This window comes from Callionymus lyra, chromosome 12, assembly GCF_982586985.1.
Source record: "Callionymus lyra chromosome 12, fCalLyr1.hap1.1, whole genome shotgun sequence".
NCBI classification, from domain to species: Eukaryota; Metazoa; Chordata; class Actinopteri; order Syngnathiformes; family Callionymidae; genus Callionymus; species Callionymus lyra.
Window position 1 is genome coordinate 12,545,543 of NC_141829.1, and position 18,127 is coordinate 12,563,669.

At 35.6% G+C, this 18,127-nt stretch overlaps 2 protein-coding genes across 4 annotated transcripts; one reads left to right on the forward strand and one right to left on the reverse strand.

Annotated features, from left to right (window-relative positions):
* Nucleotides 1-5,448: 5,448 nt before the first annotated feature.
* Nucleotides 5,449-13,009, reverse strand: LOC148068305 (T-cell surface glycoprotein CD3 zeta chain-like). Of its 3 annotated transcripts, none has more exons than XM_087803836.1 (7): nucleotides 12,910-13,009; nucleotides 10,213-10,333; nucleotides 6,709-6,794; nucleotides 6,608-6,640; nucleotides 6,525-6,542; nucleotides 5,830-5,871; nucleotides 5,449-5,760 (listed from the first exon to the last, which is right to left on the reverse strand). In XM_087803836.1, the coding sequence occupies exons 2-7, from the start codon at nucleotides 10,268-10,270 to the stop codon at nucleotides 5,710-5,712; spliced, it is 288 nt and encodes a 95-aa protein (XP_087659962.1). In that variant the 5' UTR covers nucleotides 10,271-10,333; nucleotides 12,910-13,009; the 3' UTR covers nucleotides 5,449-5,709. The 3 variants fall into 3 exon arrangements, with proteins under 3 accessions (XP_087659962.1, XP_087659963.1, XP_087659960.1); XM_087803837.1 differs by lacking the exon at nucleotides 12,910-13,009 and having other exon boundaries at nucleotides 5,449-5,533; nucleotides 5,734-5,760; nucleotides 10,213-10,717; XM_087803834.1 differs by lacking the exon at nucleotides 12,910-13,009 and having other exon boundaries at nucleotides 10,213-10,717.
* Nucleotides 12,241-18,125, forward strand: LOC148068306 (lysosome-associated membrane glycoprotein 1-like). The gene is made up of 6 exons (XM_087803833.1): nucleotides 12,241-12,535; nucleotides 14,704-14,870; nucleotides 15,564-15,692; nucleotides 15,858-15,924; nucleotides 16,138-16,305; nucleotides 17,251-18,125. Exons 1-6 carry the CDS (start codon nucleotides 12,490-12,492, stop codon nucleotides 17,388-17,390), a joined length of 717 nt encoding a protein of 238 aa, XP_087659959.1. The 5' UTR covers nucleotides 12,241-12,489; the 3' UTR covers nucleotides 17,391-18,125.
* Nucleotides 18,126-18,127: the final 2 nt, after the last annotated feature.

Below are 18,127 nucleotides of genomic sequence, written 5' to 3' on the forward strand. Positions count from 1 at the left end.
TTTTGGAAGGAATGAAAGATCTGTCTTTTCTTTCTGTCCACAGTCGTCGGACTGACCTTTAAGATATACCAAAAATCTTCGTGTGTAGTCGGTGTAGCGTAGTCGTAGTGCATATATTTATGAGTGCAGCATCTCTCCTCACTGTCAGCAGAATATAGAAATGCAATATTTTGATGACCATTGTTCCAAAGATGACTTTGATTTGATCGAGGGTCTTGTTTCTTCTAATTGGCAGCACAAAAACCCGCAGGACTGGTCCAGTCTTTCCCACCGTTGATCACCACTTGGTGGCTTTTAAATTTCTTTTTAAAGGAAAAAAGTGTGGTAGCTGGTTTTTGATTGTTTCTGGGGTTTTATACTTCTATTCAGCCATAAAACAACAGCTGGAACCAAAGTGGGTTTTTCCCCCCCTCAGAGGATGCTTCTGGTGGCCCTTTGAAAAGATCTCCGCTCTCCACACCTAGTGGCCAGTTTGACCCGTCCCTCTCCCCCCCTCTGATCCCGGTGCTTCTGGATGAGAACCAGGGGGACGTTAGCTTTATGAACCTGCTGGTTTTTCTATAGCTTTATGGATCCTTTAGGAGACACTCCCGCATCGCCTCGGCTGATGCGTACAACTGATCACCAGGGAAACCTTCTCAGACAAGCTACTTTAATGATTACCAAAAAGAAAACACAAAGAAAGTGCTCGAGGTTTAATTTCATCGCCCGTTCGATTGTATCGGCCGACACTGTTCGTGTGCCTCACAGTCCCACAGTTAATTTCCACACATTATTTTTTCTTTTTTCTGTTGTTGACTAATTGTGACTGAATATACCTCAGCAGCACTTAATCTTAAGGTTCAGCTTTTTAAGACATTTCTGTGTAGAACAGTGTAGAATGTTTGAAGTCCTGCCTGGCGTGTCATTCGCGGTTAATACTGATGAACCAAAACGTAGGATACAAAACGAGTACAAGGACAACCTACTACTGCTATTTTCTAGTACTACTATTTATGGGTGTGTTTTTCAGGTTATTGTTTTAGAAAAAAATCCTTCTTGCCAAAGTTAAAGAAAAGCCTTTCACCATGTGGCCCGGCTGGTGTCTGGCTTGTCGCTGGTTCCTCTGGTCCGGTTCCAAGTGCTGTTTGTTAGTGGCTTGACAAAAAAGGCGAACCAGCGGAACCATAGGATGTTACTGAGATATTTATGAGGAAAGAATTATAGAAAAAATGATCTTTTCTTGGTTCTATACATATAAATCTATATATAAATACGTGTAAGATATTCATATTTTATATTGGAACTGGTATGTTATCATGACTGAATGTAGTGTTTACCATGCTTACTCCAAAACTTCCCCTTTTTTTCTTCTTTTTTTTTTTTTACCAAACGACCAAATACAAGTTGAGCGAGTCACTTTTCTGTTTGTGGAGGATTTCCTCGTGTTGACGTCGCCTTCACTGACCAGCAGTCGTCTGTGTCGGAGAAGTGAGTGACGTTTAAAATGCTGCGTACACACGTTATTGATCAGATCAACAATTGTTGTTTTTTTTGTTACTTTAAAAAAAAAAAAAAACACTTTTGCTGCCAAAGACTGATTAAATATGTTCTGTTGGTCTTCATCTCCCCTGCAATACTTGCTTGTAGCAAACTCTAAAAACTAAATCTGAGACTAATATTGGCTAAAATAACAAGTGTGGCTGCAGCATGTGTGTTGTTTTTTTTTGTTGCATTCGGTTGAGTTGTGGACTTGCTGTACTGTCTTTAACAATCATATGATTTTAACTGTACTTTTCATGCCTTGATTTATTTTGTATTTCGTGTGTGTGTGTGTGTGTGTGTGTGTGTGAGGGGGGGGGGGGAGGGAGGGCAAGATCACTGGCTGTTGTTGTTGTTATTTGAGAAAACATTTTGTTATCATTTATGCCTTATCGTAGGAGAGACACGAGCATTGTAGCATTAATGTACGCGTGGATGAATTCTCCTCGTCATGGAAACATTGCTGTGTTTTTTGGGCATTTTTGGATAAGGCGTTTGATTCTTTTTGTTGTTGTTGTCGTTGCTTTGAAGTATGACTCGGGACAGGTCACACACACCTGTGTGAGAAAAGCTTTACTAATAATTCCAGCAGGATTGTGTGTCTGTGTCTTGAGAGCAGAAGATGCTGCATCTGTACTGATGTTTCAAATGAGAGAAACGGTGTGAGCTTTTTTTTTCTTTTTTTTTTACTCTGTCTCCACTGTATTTCAAAGTAATTTCGATTGTACACCTCACGACTAACACGCGATCGGAACCCCCTTTTTTAAAATGATAAATAGTGTAGTAACTCATGTTGACCGGTAGAGGGCCGTCAAAGCCAGCGCTAAATTAAAACTATTCAACAGCCACATTTTAAAGATGAAATCTACTAAAAAAAAAACAGACATGTTTACATCTTCTCAAGCTTAACATGTTGTTTATAGATGGTGGTAATTATTTTTGTTGGTTCCAGTTGCCTCCAGCCCTATGTAGCTGGGACAGGCTCCATTCCACTTGCCATATAAATGGCAATAATGCATAAAAGCCAAGACCTTATTAAAAAATATATATATATCTGATGTAATTCTATGGCTATAGTAGTGGCTTTAATAAATAACAATATAAAAAGTAAATTATCACACATTACATTGAGGAGATTCTGTAATTGTTACTTTTTATTTTTTATTTTTCGTAAATTGTCGGTAAAAAAAAAGAACTAAAAAGCACAATTCAATCTATTCTTAAAAGATAACGCATTTTTAAATCACAACAAATGTTTGGATAGTTGTTTGTTTTTTTCGATAAATGTATTTATTCATTGACTTAATGTCAACTATCAAAAATGTTTCCTCCTTAAATAACGTATGTTGAGAAGTTATTCTGGATCTTCCACTGAAATATTCGTAAGTTGGTCGTGGGGTGTACACGAGCTCACGCGCAGACGATGACGTCACTTTGTAGTTCCTCTTCAACACTGTCCTGGTTTCATGGTGCGCGCGCCAACACTGGTTCTGTTCCTGTTGCGCACCGGAAAAAGAAAACAAAAAAAAAAACACGAACTGTCGTATACCTCATTTCTACTCTGAAACCTGCTTTAGAGAAATAAAGAAAGAAAATAAAACTTAAAAAAAAGTTGGAGTGAGAAGCCTGTTCTCCGAGAGGGCGATGATGGAGGGGAGACTCAAACACACTTTTTTTCCTTTTTCTTTTATCTTTCACTTTATCCGCATGAGACTTTAGATATTTTAAGTTTTGACAATCCTTTTATTTTGTTAACGTTTCCGGTGTGTGTGTCGAGCTTCCCCTCGTGACGTCAGCCGTCGCAGCAGCAGCTCCACAGCGAACCAAAGACTTTAAAACTGATTGTAACCGAACGACGGCTGTGTCGCGTCCTCACGACCCCCGGGTGGGCTTGACGCCTGGGCGATGTTTGTTAACACACACTTGATAGTTTTGTTTCTTCTCCTGCGTCACTGCTCAGGTCCGTCTCTCATCCTCCCTGTTCCCGCCATGACGCTATGCATCATGGGCCGTCACTCTTAAAAAAAAAAAAGGCTTTAAAATACGCTCTTATCCCAAAGCAAAAAAAAAAGAAAGAAAAAATCCAAATATTTTTGACAAAAACCAAAGATCTCGTATCTCTTGTCCTGTTTTTCCTTCCGTGCGCGTGTGTGTTAAGAAAACAAACCCCAGCGCGTCCTCGTGAGTCCCTCGTCCTCAGCGATTCCAAAGCTTAGATGTATATTTTGGTATATTTCTGAGAGGAAAATAAAACCTTTTTGTTTCTCTCTGTCACAGCATGGAACTAATTGCAGAACTGTCTTAATCTTAGTAGGTAAAAGAAATAGTATTTTTGTATGTTTCTTTTTTGGTTTGGGTGTGCCATGTGTGTGTGACGTCACAGCCCGTTCAACAAGAGAGAAAACAGGAAAAAACTAAAAAAAAGCGCCTAATGTTTGTACATATTTTGTCTGTAAACGACTCACTCGGGCTCATTGAATGTGTCCTTCTTTTTTCTAACTCTGCAGTTTTACTTTCAGAACCCTCCTGTCCAGGGTTCACATAACACTGACGGACACTGCTCTGATCTGACTTTGAAAAGAGATAAAAAGAAAGAAAAAAAACGACTTAAAAAAACATTAAAAAGGAAAAAAAAAAAAAAAACATTGGGAAAAGCACCTCCGGCTGTGGAGGCGTCAGAACTGAAAGATTGTGTAGGAGTTTGAAGTATGTGAATCAGGATACATAGTAGATTTTGATGCATTTGTCTGCTGTATTTTTGTTTTTATATACACATATGAAACTCTTTTACTGTAGATGTACAGTTCTCTTTTGTTGTAAACATCATTAAACCATTTTCAAGTGTTTTTTGTTTTATTGTTTATAGTGACGTGAAGCTGAAGACGAATCCATTGTAAAGTGTTTAAAAATGTTATCTTCATTTAAAAGACCCGGATTTTAAATTCCCTCTTTCGTTATCCAGTATTAAATAATCTCTTAATTTAATGCCAGTTTATCAAAGCAATTTTGTTATAGATCACCTTGTGTTTAGGATTAGTGTCTGAATTAACAATATTCAAAATAAAACTGTCACAGTGTGAGCTTCTATACAAATATGGAAAAATGCACTTTTATTCATGATATATGTTACAACCACTAATCTGAGCAACGATAAATTACATTTTTGGACGTGTACGACTACATCGTGGATATTTTGAAAAAGTCTTAAATAGATTCAATAAATGTCCAGTAGTTAACAAGGTTAAAAATTAATCTCGTTTTTTTTCAAATATAACACAGAATGTGAAACATTTATATTTCATATTTTTGTTTTTTATTCTAAATAACTTTTGATATAATTTTTAATATATTTGTAATTAAATGTAATTTGTAGTGTAGTATTCATAATGGTTTATTTATTGTATTATCCAGAAATTAGGTTTAATTTGTAGCCTTTTTCTCCTGCATCTACTTCATCACAAAACAAGTACAAAATATTAACTAGAAGTGAATTATAAACACAAAATTATACAAGTTAGTTAATTGACCAGTTTAAACATGCTGCTATACATTTATTTTCTGAGATCCACCTTGTAATCCTGCTTCCTGATCTAGACTCGCACCTGGATTGAGTTCCAGATGCTTCTCTTTTTGAACAACCACTTGTCGATATTTGAACCAATCAGAATCAAAGCAGACGACCTTTGAACTAGAGGTTATGCTATCAAAGCCAAGTGACAAATGCAGCCATAGTTCATATATTTTACACATGTTCTGGGACTTTTGTAACACTGAACATTTCCCACAATGCACTGCAACAGTGGGCAATGGGTTAATACAAAGGGTTCGATTTCAAGAAAGTTCAGTCATTGGTCTAAAAATCTTTAATATAATTGTCAAAGTCACAGTTAAATCAAGTCAAGATGTTGAATAAAATCGACGAGAATCTATTGTTAAGGTTTTATTTTTGCATTCGCAGATGATTAAAAAAAAAAAAAAAAAGGTTCTGGTTCGTCTACTTGTCCTTGGCCGACTGTGGAGACATGGATGAACATTTTAGCAGAAGGAAAAACTTATGACACATGAAATCTTTCTTCGACCACCTCAAGTAAAGCAGGTTTAGTTTGAGTCGAGTCGGAATAATTAGTGAGAATTTTGCCTTCTGGCTCAGCTCTTTTTTTTTAAAGCTAATGACTGTAAGGATTCCCTCTATATTTTCCAAACATATCTCACCTTCTTCCCTTCATTCTTGGCGCTCACCTGCAGAGACACTCACTTGATGATTGACCTTCAACAACAATATACATATTCATTCTATCTTCTGCTCACCTTCAGCTCCTCATACGGGTCTGCGTCGACCGCGTTGAGTTTCTGCAAAGAAAACATTAAAGATAACTTTAATCTTAGGATTGGAAAAAAAAAAGAAGAAGGAAATGTTCATTTTTATTTTAAAAATACACTTTTCAAATGTTATCTTTCAGCAAAAATAATGTAATGTTAAATGAAGAAATTCTGTCTGACCTTTGACCTTAAATAGCTGTGTGACCTGTGTTTGGAGAAATCGTAACTTTTCAAGGAATTTTGATTCCTCAATGTTAAAATTCAGATTCTTCCAAAATGTATTAGATTAGATTAGATTAGATTTTCCTTCATTAGTCCCACAAGGAGAAATATAAGTTTACAAAAAAATACAATAAACATAAACAAACAATAGCACACAACAAAAAATGAATAAAATACTTTAATTAAAACGTAATTCAAATATAATTCTAAATTTAATGACTTGTTAAGACACAAATATAAAGTATATACAACATTTACTTTATTTACAAAGTACCTGTGTGTTATTTTCTGATGCAAAATAATGGATTAATTGTTTTTCTTGATCTATTTCAAGATTTTTACTTGAAAATGTAGTTTTTTTTCACCTTCAAGCTCAAATAAATGGATTTTTTAATATTCTGTTGAAGTAGAAATAAATGTAACATGTGTAGAGTCAAGACAAGCTTTGATCGGTTCATTACCTGATACACGTCTTCCTCCTGTGAACGAGAGAACATTTAAGTAGTTCATCTTTAATTCATCGTATTATTGTTGGTTCACTCACACTCAGCTCTGGAGTCTCCGGGGTCTTTGACATCTGACCAGGAAGACAAAAGTACACGTAGTTATGAACTTAAAGTCAAGATCCGTTCGAGTCTAAATCACCTTTGCTTGGACGAGGAAAGCTGTGACGACGGTGCAGTAAACCATCAGGAGACCGTCCAGTATGTAACAGACGGTCGGATCAGAGTCTGAGGGAGAGAAACATGTTTTATTACTTAATAAATATTAAAACAATACTTTTATTTTTGGTTTAAATATTCATCTTAAGCTCTGTAAAAACAATCTTATAGATTTGATTTATTTAAACAATTCTCTAAAGCTCATAGAGATGAAAAACCTTTAAAATAATTTGTGATTTTCGTGTTCATCATTTTTGTCCAGCAGAGGGCGACAACAGACCACTGAATTTAGCCGTCCACGTTTTCTCCCGCCATTTATTATAAATGATTTTAATTATTTAAAAAATATTGTTTAGCGTTCCCTGATAAATATTATTTCGATCCAAGAATTTTTTTTTTCTTCATTTATTTAAATAATTTGTATTTATTCTCATAAAACGTTTGATTGACAGGTAGGTCAGGCAGAATAAACCAGGTGTAAATATGAGAAAAGTTTAAACAAAAACATCTTTTCGTTTTTGTCGCAGTGTTTTAAATTCACAAACTTCATCAAAAAGTTTGCCATTGATCAAAAATAAAAGTGACAGATTAGCCACTTTTGGTGGGTAACAGTTAGCATCACTAGCTACGGTAGCAACGCAGAGTTTTAGAGGACATTTGTTAAAATAATAATAAAAAAAAGGTAAAACAAAGTAAAAGTATTCAAAGTGTCATCATGATGGACAGGTGGGTTTGCTAAACCTGAACAAAACCACGAGCAGCTGAACTTCCTGTGTCTGTGGTTTTGCTAACATGGTTTTTAACATGATCGCCAGCAGCGTCGACTCCACTGAAGCACAAACACTTTTCTTGAAACACATTTACACACTTTTGCACAAGATAACAATTTTACTAAAATATATTTACAAACTCTGAAAAAACTTTACAAAGCTCTATCGGATACAGAGAGAATTCCGCGTTGATTGTTCGAGCGCTTTACAAATAATAGTTACTTACTTCCTTTAAAATAAATGAATAAACTCTTAAACAACTTTACAAACTCTGGAACAAATTTACACATTTTGAAACAAATTAAAAATCTCTGAAACAAATTTACAAACTTGTATAATCTCTGAAGCAAATGTAAAAACTTTGAAAGAAATTTACAAACTTTGAAACACATTTACAAACTTTGAAACAAATGTACACACTTTGAAACAAATGTACACACTTTGAAACAAATGTACAAACTTTGAAACACATGTACAAACTTTGAAAGTAATTTACAAACTTTGAAACTAATTTACAAACTTTGAAACAAATGTACACACTTTGAAACAAATGTACAAACTTTGAAACACATGTACAAACTTTGAAACTAATTTACAAACTTTGAAACACATTTACAAATGTACAAACTTAAAACAAATGAACAGACTTTGAAACTAATTTACAACAAACTCTGAAACAAAATAAAATGTTTTGGGACAAATGTACAAACTCTAAAACAAATTTACAAACTCTGAAACAAATGTAAGAACTCTAAAACAAATTTACAAAGTCTAAAACAAATTTACAAACTCTAAAACAACTTTACAAACTCTGAAACAAATGTAAGAACTCTAAAACAAATTTACAAAGTCTAAAACAAATTTACAAACTCTAAAACAAATGTAAGAACTCTAAAACAAATTTACAAACTCTAAAACAAATGTAAGAACTCTAAAACAAATGTACAAACTCTAAAACAACTTTACAAACTCTGAAACAAATGTAAGAACTCTAAAACAACTTTACAAACTCTGAAACAAATGTAAGAACTCTAAAACAAATTTACAAACTCTGAAACAAATGTAAGAACTCTAAAACAAATTTACAAAATCTGAAACAAATGTAAGAACTCTAAAACAAATTTACAAACTCTGAAACAAATGTAAGAACTCTAAAACAAATTTACAAACTCTAAAACAACTTTACAAACTCTGAAACAAATGTAAGAACTCTAAAACAAATTAACAAACTCTAAAACAAATTAACAAACTCTAAAACAACTTTACAAACTCTAAAACAAATGTAAGAACTCTAAAACAAATTAACAAACTCTAAAACAACTTTACAAACTCTAAAACAAATGTAAGAACTCTAAAACAAATTAACAAACTCTAAAACAACTTTACAAACTCTAAAACAAATGTAAGAACTCTAAAACAAATTAACAAACTCTAAAACAACTTTACAAACTCTAAAACAAATGTAAGAACTCTAAAACAAATGAACAAACTCTAAAACAACTTTACAAACTCTGAAACAAATGTAAGAATTCTAAAACAAATTAACAAACTCTAAAACAAATTTACAAACTCTAAAACAACTTTACAAACTCTGAAACAAATGTAAGAATTCTAAAACAAATTAACAAACTCTAAAACAAATTTACAAACTCTAAAACAACTTTACAAACTCTGAAACAAATGTAAGAATTCTAAAACAACTTTACAAACTCTGAAACAAATGTAAGAATTCTAAAACAACTTTACAAACTCTGAAACAAATGTAAGAACTCTAAAACAACTTTACAACAAAATATGAAACAAAATAAAACATTTCTATAACAATTTTGCAATTTTTTAAACAAATGAGCACTCTCTGAAACAATTGTACAAATCAACAAATTCTGAAACAAACTTTGAAACAAATTTACAAACAAAGAAACAAACGTAGAACTTCATATATTTATAAATAATGAAACTCTAATTTTGTACACATATTGTAGATATTTCTGGGTAAATTGTAATTTGTGTTTTAGTGTTTGTAAATGTATAGGTGTGTGTGTGTGTGTGTGTGTGTGTGTGTGTGTGTGTGTCTCCACCTGATCTTATAGACTCTCACACTGTCCGACAAAATGTGTTGAAAACGATCACGTAGACGACTGACCCTCTCGAGCAGGGCAGAAGACCCCCTTAAAAATGAACGTCCATTTTAACAAAGGTTTTACAAACTAAGTGAAGAAGATTTTCCCTTAACCACTTTAAGGGAGAACAAGAAGAAGAAATAGACGCCCAGAGACACCTTTTTAGCTCTTAAAAAATACTTCTTGGAGAATATTAAGTTCTAACATCACGACTGTCGTCTACAAGAAGAAATATTTTCTCTCGTCACACACACACACACAGTGCACACACACTTACACACACACACACACAGTCTTGATCGAGTAAAACAGTCTTTTATGTGACGTCCTGAGGCATCAATCACTAACATCAGATCAAAAATAACACATTTACAAAATGTCAGCAGCAGCTTTGATGTTTCACACGCGAACAATGACTTACATTTAAGAGTTGAGTAACGATTGGATTTTAAAATTCTACTAAACAGAACAAACCTGATGAATTAGTTAAGTTTAGTAAAGTGATTAGATAAACTTGCGTCAGAAAAAAAAAAGCACTGTCTTGTAATTAGTTTATAATAACTTGTATCTAGTTATAGTTGCAGACGTCGGTCTCACCTGCACAAACCACCGGCACCAGGAGCTCCATCAACACACATGACCTCAGTATGTTCATGCTGGTCGTCGTGTGTCACCGACTAGACTCTGGTTCTTCTGCTGGTGTCAGGAAGTGGCTGAACTGAGAGAAGATGCGAGTGTGTGAGTGGACGACACAACATCTAACATTTCAACCCCTGACAGCGGAAACTTAGGTCGTTTGAAGCTGTGACGCCTTTAACTTACACTGTGTGTGTGTGTGTGTGTGTGTGTGTGGTTGTTTGTGTATGTGTGTTTATTTTTGCATCTGTGTGTGTTTGTGTGTGTGCATGTGTTGGTGTTTGTTTGTGTGCGAGTGTTTGTGTGTGTGTGCGCATGTGTTTTTTTGTGTATTTTTGTGTCTGTGTGGTGCTGCGTGAGTGTGTGTATGCGTGTGTCTTTGTGTATGTGTGTGTTTGTGTATGTGTGTATTTTGTGTCTGTGTGTGTCTGTGTGTGTTTGTGTATCTTTGTGTGTGTTTGAGCCTGTGGGTCCCTGTGTGTGTCATTTTGTGTGTGTGTATGTGGATTTGTTTGTGTGTGTGCGTGCCTTTGTTTGTGTATGTCGTGTGTATGCGTGTCTTTGTGCGTGTGCGCATGTGGGTGTGACTGTGTGGGTCTGTGACTGTGTGACTGTGTGACTGTGTGACTGTGTGACTATGTGTGTGTGTCTGTGTGTCTGTGTGACTGTGTGTGTGACTGTTTGTGTGTGTTTGTGTGACTGTGACTGTGAGTCTGTGTGTTTGTGTGACTGTGTGTGTGTTACTGTGTGTGTGTGACTGTGTTTGTGTGTGTGTGTGACTGTGTGTTCAACTTTACTACATTTATTAATTGATTCATTTAATATTAATCGATTTATTTTTCTCTTAAGTATAAAAATGACATTAAACTGTAAATATTATATATAAAAATGATATAATATATAATGTGTTTTTTTAACAACTTACAAACCAAGATTTCCAGGTGATATTATTTCTCATGAACTGAACACGTCAGTTTCTATGTTCACTTCACGAAGAGCAAGAGTCGACGAACGAACTGATCGACACAAAGTTCCAAAGATCCGTCGCCACGGTGATAAGTGAGCGTCGCTGTTTGTCGAGTGAAAGAAGACGAGCGGACGATCTGACCTCTGAACCTTCTCCACAAACATCATCCACGTCTGAAATGGTGTAAAATTTGTAGTTTCTCTGGGAGGAAGTGTCATCCAGAGACCACTGACCCCTCGTGACCTTTCGTTAAACCTTTGAACCTCCAGCACCGTGTTGGCTGCTCATGTTTAGAAGGAAACTCATAAACTTATTAACTTAACTTATGGACATTTTCAAGCAAAATGTTGTTTAATATCCAGTTCCAGTTATTTAATTATTACATTTTTATTCATTTTATTTTGAATACCCACTTTAATTTGCGTTACACTCGTTTTATTTTGTCATATTTTAATTGTTTATTTTTACTGTATTTATTTTACTAATTGTGTTTTACAATCTATTGTTTTTATGACAATACTGGGAATGGAAGTTTTTGTAAGGGTAAAGTATGAATATCATCATTTAAGTACAGTTGTACATATTGACAACAATGACAAGAATTGTTTGAATTTATTTTACTTTTTTGTAACTCTAGAAAACGTTTCACATCCACGACTTCAGTGTAGTCTTTTATTTAGACTGCTAAAATAAATATACAAAAGTAAATACTAAAACGTATATAAATAAAAATATAAAATATATTTAAACAAAAACGTTAAAAACGTAATAAACATTAATTTGTATATAATATATATATATATTTTTTTATTCGAATTTTAATGTACGACTCACTTGTTTTATTATTATTATTTTATTTTTTACAATTTACACAAAACATTTTCTGATTACAAAACGTGTGAATTGTTCGAGACTGTAAAACTTAAATAAAAATAAAGTATTATTTAACGCTGCACTTGTTTACCGCCTTTCTGCTCGCACCACGTGACGCTCCGGGTGTTTGTTAAAGCAGGTCACATGACCCTGATGTCAGCCTCTGCAGCTGCGTCCATGCTAGCGACTCGTCCTCGTCCAGAGGCAACACAGACAACATCAAAGACCTCCACGACTTTCAGAGAGACGCACTGAAGGCATTTAAAGAAACAACATCTTGAAGCACTTTTTCATCGTCGCTCGACATTTATTTTTTACCTCCGCGGACGCTCTTCTGAGAAGCTAACGTTAGCATAGCAACGTAGCAAACTAGCTTTTGTGTTTTGAAGCCTGTGAACATGACGACGCTTCAGGTTCTGCTCTTTATCTTCCCTCTCGTGTTGGGTAAGTTTTATTCCTTCGTCGTCTAAAGTTAAAGGAAATCTACGTGTTTAGTTTCGTGTAAATAAATCTCAGTTGGTCATCGATGCAGTTGCGCAATTCCTTTTTAAATTTAAGGCTCAAACGTCGTTAATCTGCAGAAACTCTTTCGATATTTTAATGAAACATTTTATATTGTGTATATAGAAGCTCATTTAGATGTTTGTTCAACTTGACTTAAATGCGTAACAAAAGATAAGCTTATTTCTGTTAAGACGTCAGTAAATTTAATAGTTGTTTTAACGCTTAATAAAGTTTTCCAACACGTGCAATTTCTGTTACACAAAATATTATTGATAAATCTTATCGATCTCAACTCCAAGTGTTAATTCACTCACTGCTTTATCGACTTCATGGTTGGTTTAACGTCTGTTTCCAAAATCTAGTCGCACACATTCCACAGTCTGGGTCGATAAGCAGTTGTTCTGTTATAACCAGAGATAAACACGTCTGGCAAGACAATAGGGAACAGAAAGCACAAGTCATTGTGTTTGTTGTTTGCTTTAGGTTTTACTTGGTCACAAGATTTAGGCTTAAAAAGTTGCCCAAAAAAACCCTGTCAAATCCGTTTTCGAGATCCTGTGATTGGGATAATCCTGCTTTACGTTCTTTGATTCAGGCTTTAATAAATATCTGGGCACATTTATTTCTATCACTCCTCAACAAAACATTAATACAGTGTTTGTAATAATAATGGAAAATAACTTCTTCTCCTGACGAACCAAATGCTTGCATGTGACTTGGGTTTCGAGCACAGGTGTCAAACTACAACATACAAGTGGCCAAAATCTTTTAGCGAACGAGGTCTCAGGCAAATGTTATGTATCATATCTCGATTATCTTAGTTTGTCCTCGTTTACCAAATACTTATCCATTATTTTGTTCCTTATCTTAAACACTGACATCTTTATTTCACCATATCAACATGAGGTTCACACTACCTTTGCTTCTTCTCAACATCATAGTTGTGGATGCTAAGCAATTGTTGAGAGAAGAGTAAACGATACGATATATCATATATTTGTAGTATTGTCGAGTACTTGACTCTGGTGTTGCAGAATTTACAGACCACATGACTCTTGACGGAGTCGTAACTGCTTTCATTTGATTTAATTTTCAAATATAACCAAACATCAGCTTTAAAAGCTGCTGGAGGTGACTGTATCCTCTCGTCCTCAGTCGTCCCTCGGCTCTCGCATTCTTTCTTTTTTTGGTCCCTTAAAAGGATGGGTGGTTTTCACTCATTTTCTACTCGCACTTATGACGACTAAGGGTTGGGATTATTTTCAGATTACTCTTTTGCAGTTAAAGACAATATGATCGTGTACTGCGGCCATTTTATTCGACCAGGAGTCACACTTACAAATACCTCCATACTGCTCGTCTGTAACGGCCTTCTTGTCATGAAGCCTCGACATGAGAAACTGCTTCTGTGGAAAAAAAAGTTAAATGTCTTTCTTTTTTTTTTTTTACCTTTCTGATGCAGAAGCTAAAAAACTACATTAAAGATGAACTTTATTGAGGATTTTTAAGTGGTGGTTTAATTTCCACACAAAAATGAAATAACTGAATATCTGCATGTTAATCTCAATGAAAGAAATCTAATTAATTGATTTTTATACAAACTTTAAGAGCGTAACAGAACAATGAAAATAAGCTTTCCATTTTTCTAATTAACATAGTGCTGTCGACTATGGTAGTGTGGAGAGAAAACTGCAATATTTAACCCATTGGTATTTTCTTACACCCCTAGTGTTAAGATGAATATGCCCAAAAGCTGAGTTAGGACCTTAATATCCATTCATGTGCTTGAGACTGTGACCAGCTAAGGGTCTTCTTCAACTGTTGCCAACATAAATCTGCAATCTGAGCCAGGCTTGTTAGAACTTGAATAGATTATTTTTGGAGCTGATGATTGTCTTACACCTCGACTGCGTAGACACCATTAAAATTGAGCTTGACCTTTTTTCTAAATCACTGTTTAGTTACAGTCGTTTCTTGACATACTGTGTCTAACCTTTATGTCAATCATGTCTGGTTTGGGAAGAACAATGATCACAATTCAAGACGTTTCTTTGTGACTGCACGAGGGATCAAGTTTCACTGTTGAACTCGTATCTGAATCCCTGCAGCTGTCCTGCATCAAGGCCAAGCGACGGAGCCCCAGGCCCAACTGAACGAGCCCAGCAAACCCGAGCGAGGACTCTACAATGTGACCGGAACCAACGGCAGCGTGTGTTTACTGGCCTACATGGGTCTGCAGTTCAACTTCACCTACGACTCGCCCTCCATGAACAAGGTTCGATCAAGACATAGAAACTATGGAAGTGTCATTAGATTATTGAATGGACGAATTTAACATTTTGAATGTTGGAACATTGTTTTAAAATTGTTTAATTGTATTTTTAAGATGATATCATCCAATTTATATATGAACAAGTTGAATTGGTTTTTATTTAATTCAATTATTTTCTATGCTGAAAGGTTAAACCTTTTTTTTTTTTTAATAATTGATTACATTTGTTGAATATTTTCCAAATTGATTCCAACTCTAATAAATCCACAAAATATATATATTTTTTATTTGCAGCATTTTAAATTCAATATAAAATGTTTGCATTGTTTCACCAGACATTAGCAAAAGATTACTGAGCTACTTGATGGAACTTTCCGCCAATCAGGTGACGAAGTAGAAATATAGGCTCCTCAGTCTGTTATGGTGGATTCCAAAGTTTTATCTGGTGGTTTTGAATTAATGTTAAAATCAAACTCTTACTCTTTCTATATATATTTAAAAAATATTCTTAGTATAATTAAAAAATATATATATTTTTTAGTAAAGAAATGATTGAATCATTAAAAAATAATAATTTACAGCCTAAGAACATTTCAATACAAAAATCAAAGTTTAAAAATTTGAACATATCAATAATCTGTCATTTCTATACGTCCATACAAAGGCACACAAACTAAATGTGGAATCTTTCTACAGACCGTGCACAACCTGGTCAACCTGAGGCCCAACGGCACCACAACCTCCGGGTCATGTGACTCTGACAGCGCCTCACTGAAGCTTTCTGCAGATGCTGATAAAATGAACCTGACGTTCCACTTCAACCTGGTGAGTCTTTTGCTACATTCTTTTTTTTACACTTAAAAGAGTTCTTTAAAAATGTCAAGCACGGAGTGTTGTTTTACCTGTAGGGGTTTAGGTGAAAAATCGGAAAGTTCTTTTTAACGCCACCAGATGGAGCTATCAAACTTTTTTTTTTTTTTTCTTTTACAGAACACTACTTCCAACAAATACCATTTGAATGAAGTGGTTCTCTCCGCTGTCTTGCCCGACATGAAGGGTAAGCACTCGCAAGTGAATCGCAACTTTTGACACAACATTTAAAAGTGCAGAATGTGTTAATGCAAGGAATCCAAGGGTGTCGTCAACGCAATAGTTTCAGTGATCATGTGATTTTAATAAGGAAGGTTTCGGTTTTTAAAGCTAATGTAAAGGGCAAATCGTGTGATAAATTAAGTATTAATTGATTATCTTTCTCTACCTACGATCTCAGAATCTTTCGTCGCCCAGAACGACAGTCTGGACTACCTGCGAGGAACTCTGGGCTTCTCCTACATGTGCCGTGAGGAGCAGACCCTGGACGTGGACCGGAGTCTGTCCATCAACACCTTCCAGCTGCAGGTCCAGCCGTTCGGACTGTCGGAAAATCAGTTTGGTGCAGGTAAACACTTCTGACTTACTGGTGTCTAGTGCTAGGGGTGTGTATTGACTGGAATCTATATCATGATACAGGAGCAACGATACGATATATTTTGATACTGTAGTAAGTAATTTTTATTTGTATAGTGCTTTTCCAGACCAGGGTCACAAAGCGCTTAAACAATCAAAACAATACTCAAAGTATATACTTTAAAGGTCAAGATAAAACTGATAACACAACAGGAGTTCCAGAAAATCAAGGAAAAGCCTGAACAATATATTTGTAGTATTGTCGAGTACTTGACTCTGGTGTTTTAGAATCTACAGACCACATGACTATTGACAAGTCGTAAGTAATTTCATTTGTTTTAAAACCAAAATATTTCCAAACATCAGCTCTAAAAGCTGCTGAAGTCCACTGTATCCTCTCGTTCTCAGTCATCGCCAGGATGTCACTAACGTACTGGTGTCATCAGTAAAGTTTTTTTTTTTTTAATCATATTTTGATGAAGAAAAGTCACATTTGTTGGAGACGAGTTAATCTTTGATTGTGACCTTAAAACTGCCAAAGTCGTTTGCTTTGTGATGTCAGACTCTAGTATTTTCCTAGTATGATCCCTAAGTGCTCGATAACCTCAGTGAGTCAACTTGCGTTTAATTTAAGAACTCATTTAGACGCACAAGTGCACTCGGGAGTTACTCAACACATCCTAGACAACATGCAGCAAAATGTTGTTTATATTCTGTATATTTCGACAATAATAATCAGCGGATCTTTGGGCGCCATGTACCACGATGATAAACAGTCAGTATGACCAGAATGAATACACGAGGCAAACTGTCTGTTTTTGAGAACATGTAAGGCTTTTAAAGGGCTTCTTATAGTCCGAAAAATGCGCTACATCGGCGCAACTATATGAGCCGGTTCATCTTAAAGCAGTGACGAGCGCTACTTCCTGTCCCTCAGCTGAAGAATGCCAACTGGACGAGGACGACATGTTGATTCCCATCATCGTGGGCGGAGCTCTGGCCGGGCTGGTCCTCATCGTACTCTTGGCCTACCTCATTGGCAGGAAGCGAAGCCATGCTGGATACCAGACCATCTGAGGTGCACCCCCACCCACCCCTCTTTTCCTCCTCACTCCCCCGCCTCCTCCCCCGAAACGCATCGTAAACTGGCAAACACTAAAACTCGCCGCTTCTCGTCCGGCCTCGCCGTTAACTCCTCCCCGCATGTCGGAGGCTGAAGGTACTATTTAAACTTCTCATTTTTTAATAAAAAATAAAAGGGAAAACGTTATGTGATGAAACGAGGAAAACTTTAACTCGAACCTCAGATTATCTTCTCGATCATTTCTGTCTAAGATTGTAGGATTGAAGGGAATCGTCTCAAGGGTGTTTTCAGTGGTTAAAAAAGGGAGCGTCACTAGTACTTCTCAGGTCTATGAATTGTACGCGTGTTGAGAGCGTTGATGCTTCTCGCTAAATAAAACTAATTGTTACAGGCTGACCTCAGGGTACGGTGATTAAAGCACGGAACTTTCATTTCAAATCGACTCCACTGTTACAGTAAGAGATACGTGGGCATCAGCGCCCTCCTTTGGTCAAGGCACGTCGGTGCAGCCGTAATTGTACTTTCCGAGACTCCTTGTGCCATTTCTTTTGTTACTTATATCGCCTTCATGTACAGAATTGTCTTAGAATAAATCCTGAGTGGAAAGTACTTGTATATATATTTTTGTTTTTTTTATGTTTGCACCCGCCTCACCACCGTAATCATTTCGTGATTTAATGATTTTAATTGTTTTCTAAAGATCAATAAAAGTGAAAGAAGTGAGATTATT

Excerpts from the sequence above, each read along its gene's own strand:
- LOC148068305 (XM_087803836.1), bottom strand. The coding sequence starts at position 10,270 with ATGAACATACTGAGGTCATGTGTGTTGATGGAGCTCCTGGTGCCGGTG. Across the intron at positions 6,795-10,212 it reads GGTGCCGGTGGTTTGTGCAG|ACTCTGATCCGACCGTCTGT; the intron begins GTGAGACCGACG and ends TCTCTCCCTCAG. Across the intron at positions 6,641-6,708 it reads CTTTCCTCGTCCAAGCAAAG|ATGTCAAAGACCCCGGAGAC; the intron begins GTGATTTAGACT and ends CTTCCTGGTCAG.
- LOC148068306 (XM_087803833.1), top strand. The coding sequence starts at position 12,490 with ATGACGACGCTTCAGGTTCTGCTCTTTATCTTCCCTCTCGTGTTGG. Across the intron at positions 14,871-15,563 it reads ACTCGCCCTCCATGAACAAG|ACCGTGCACAACCTGGTCAA; the intron begins GTTCGATCAAGA and ends ATCTTTCTACAG. Across the intron at positions 15,693-15,857 it reads TGACGTTCCACTTCAACCTG|AACACTACTTCCAACAAATA; the intron begins GTGAGTCTTTTG and ends TTTCTTTTACAG.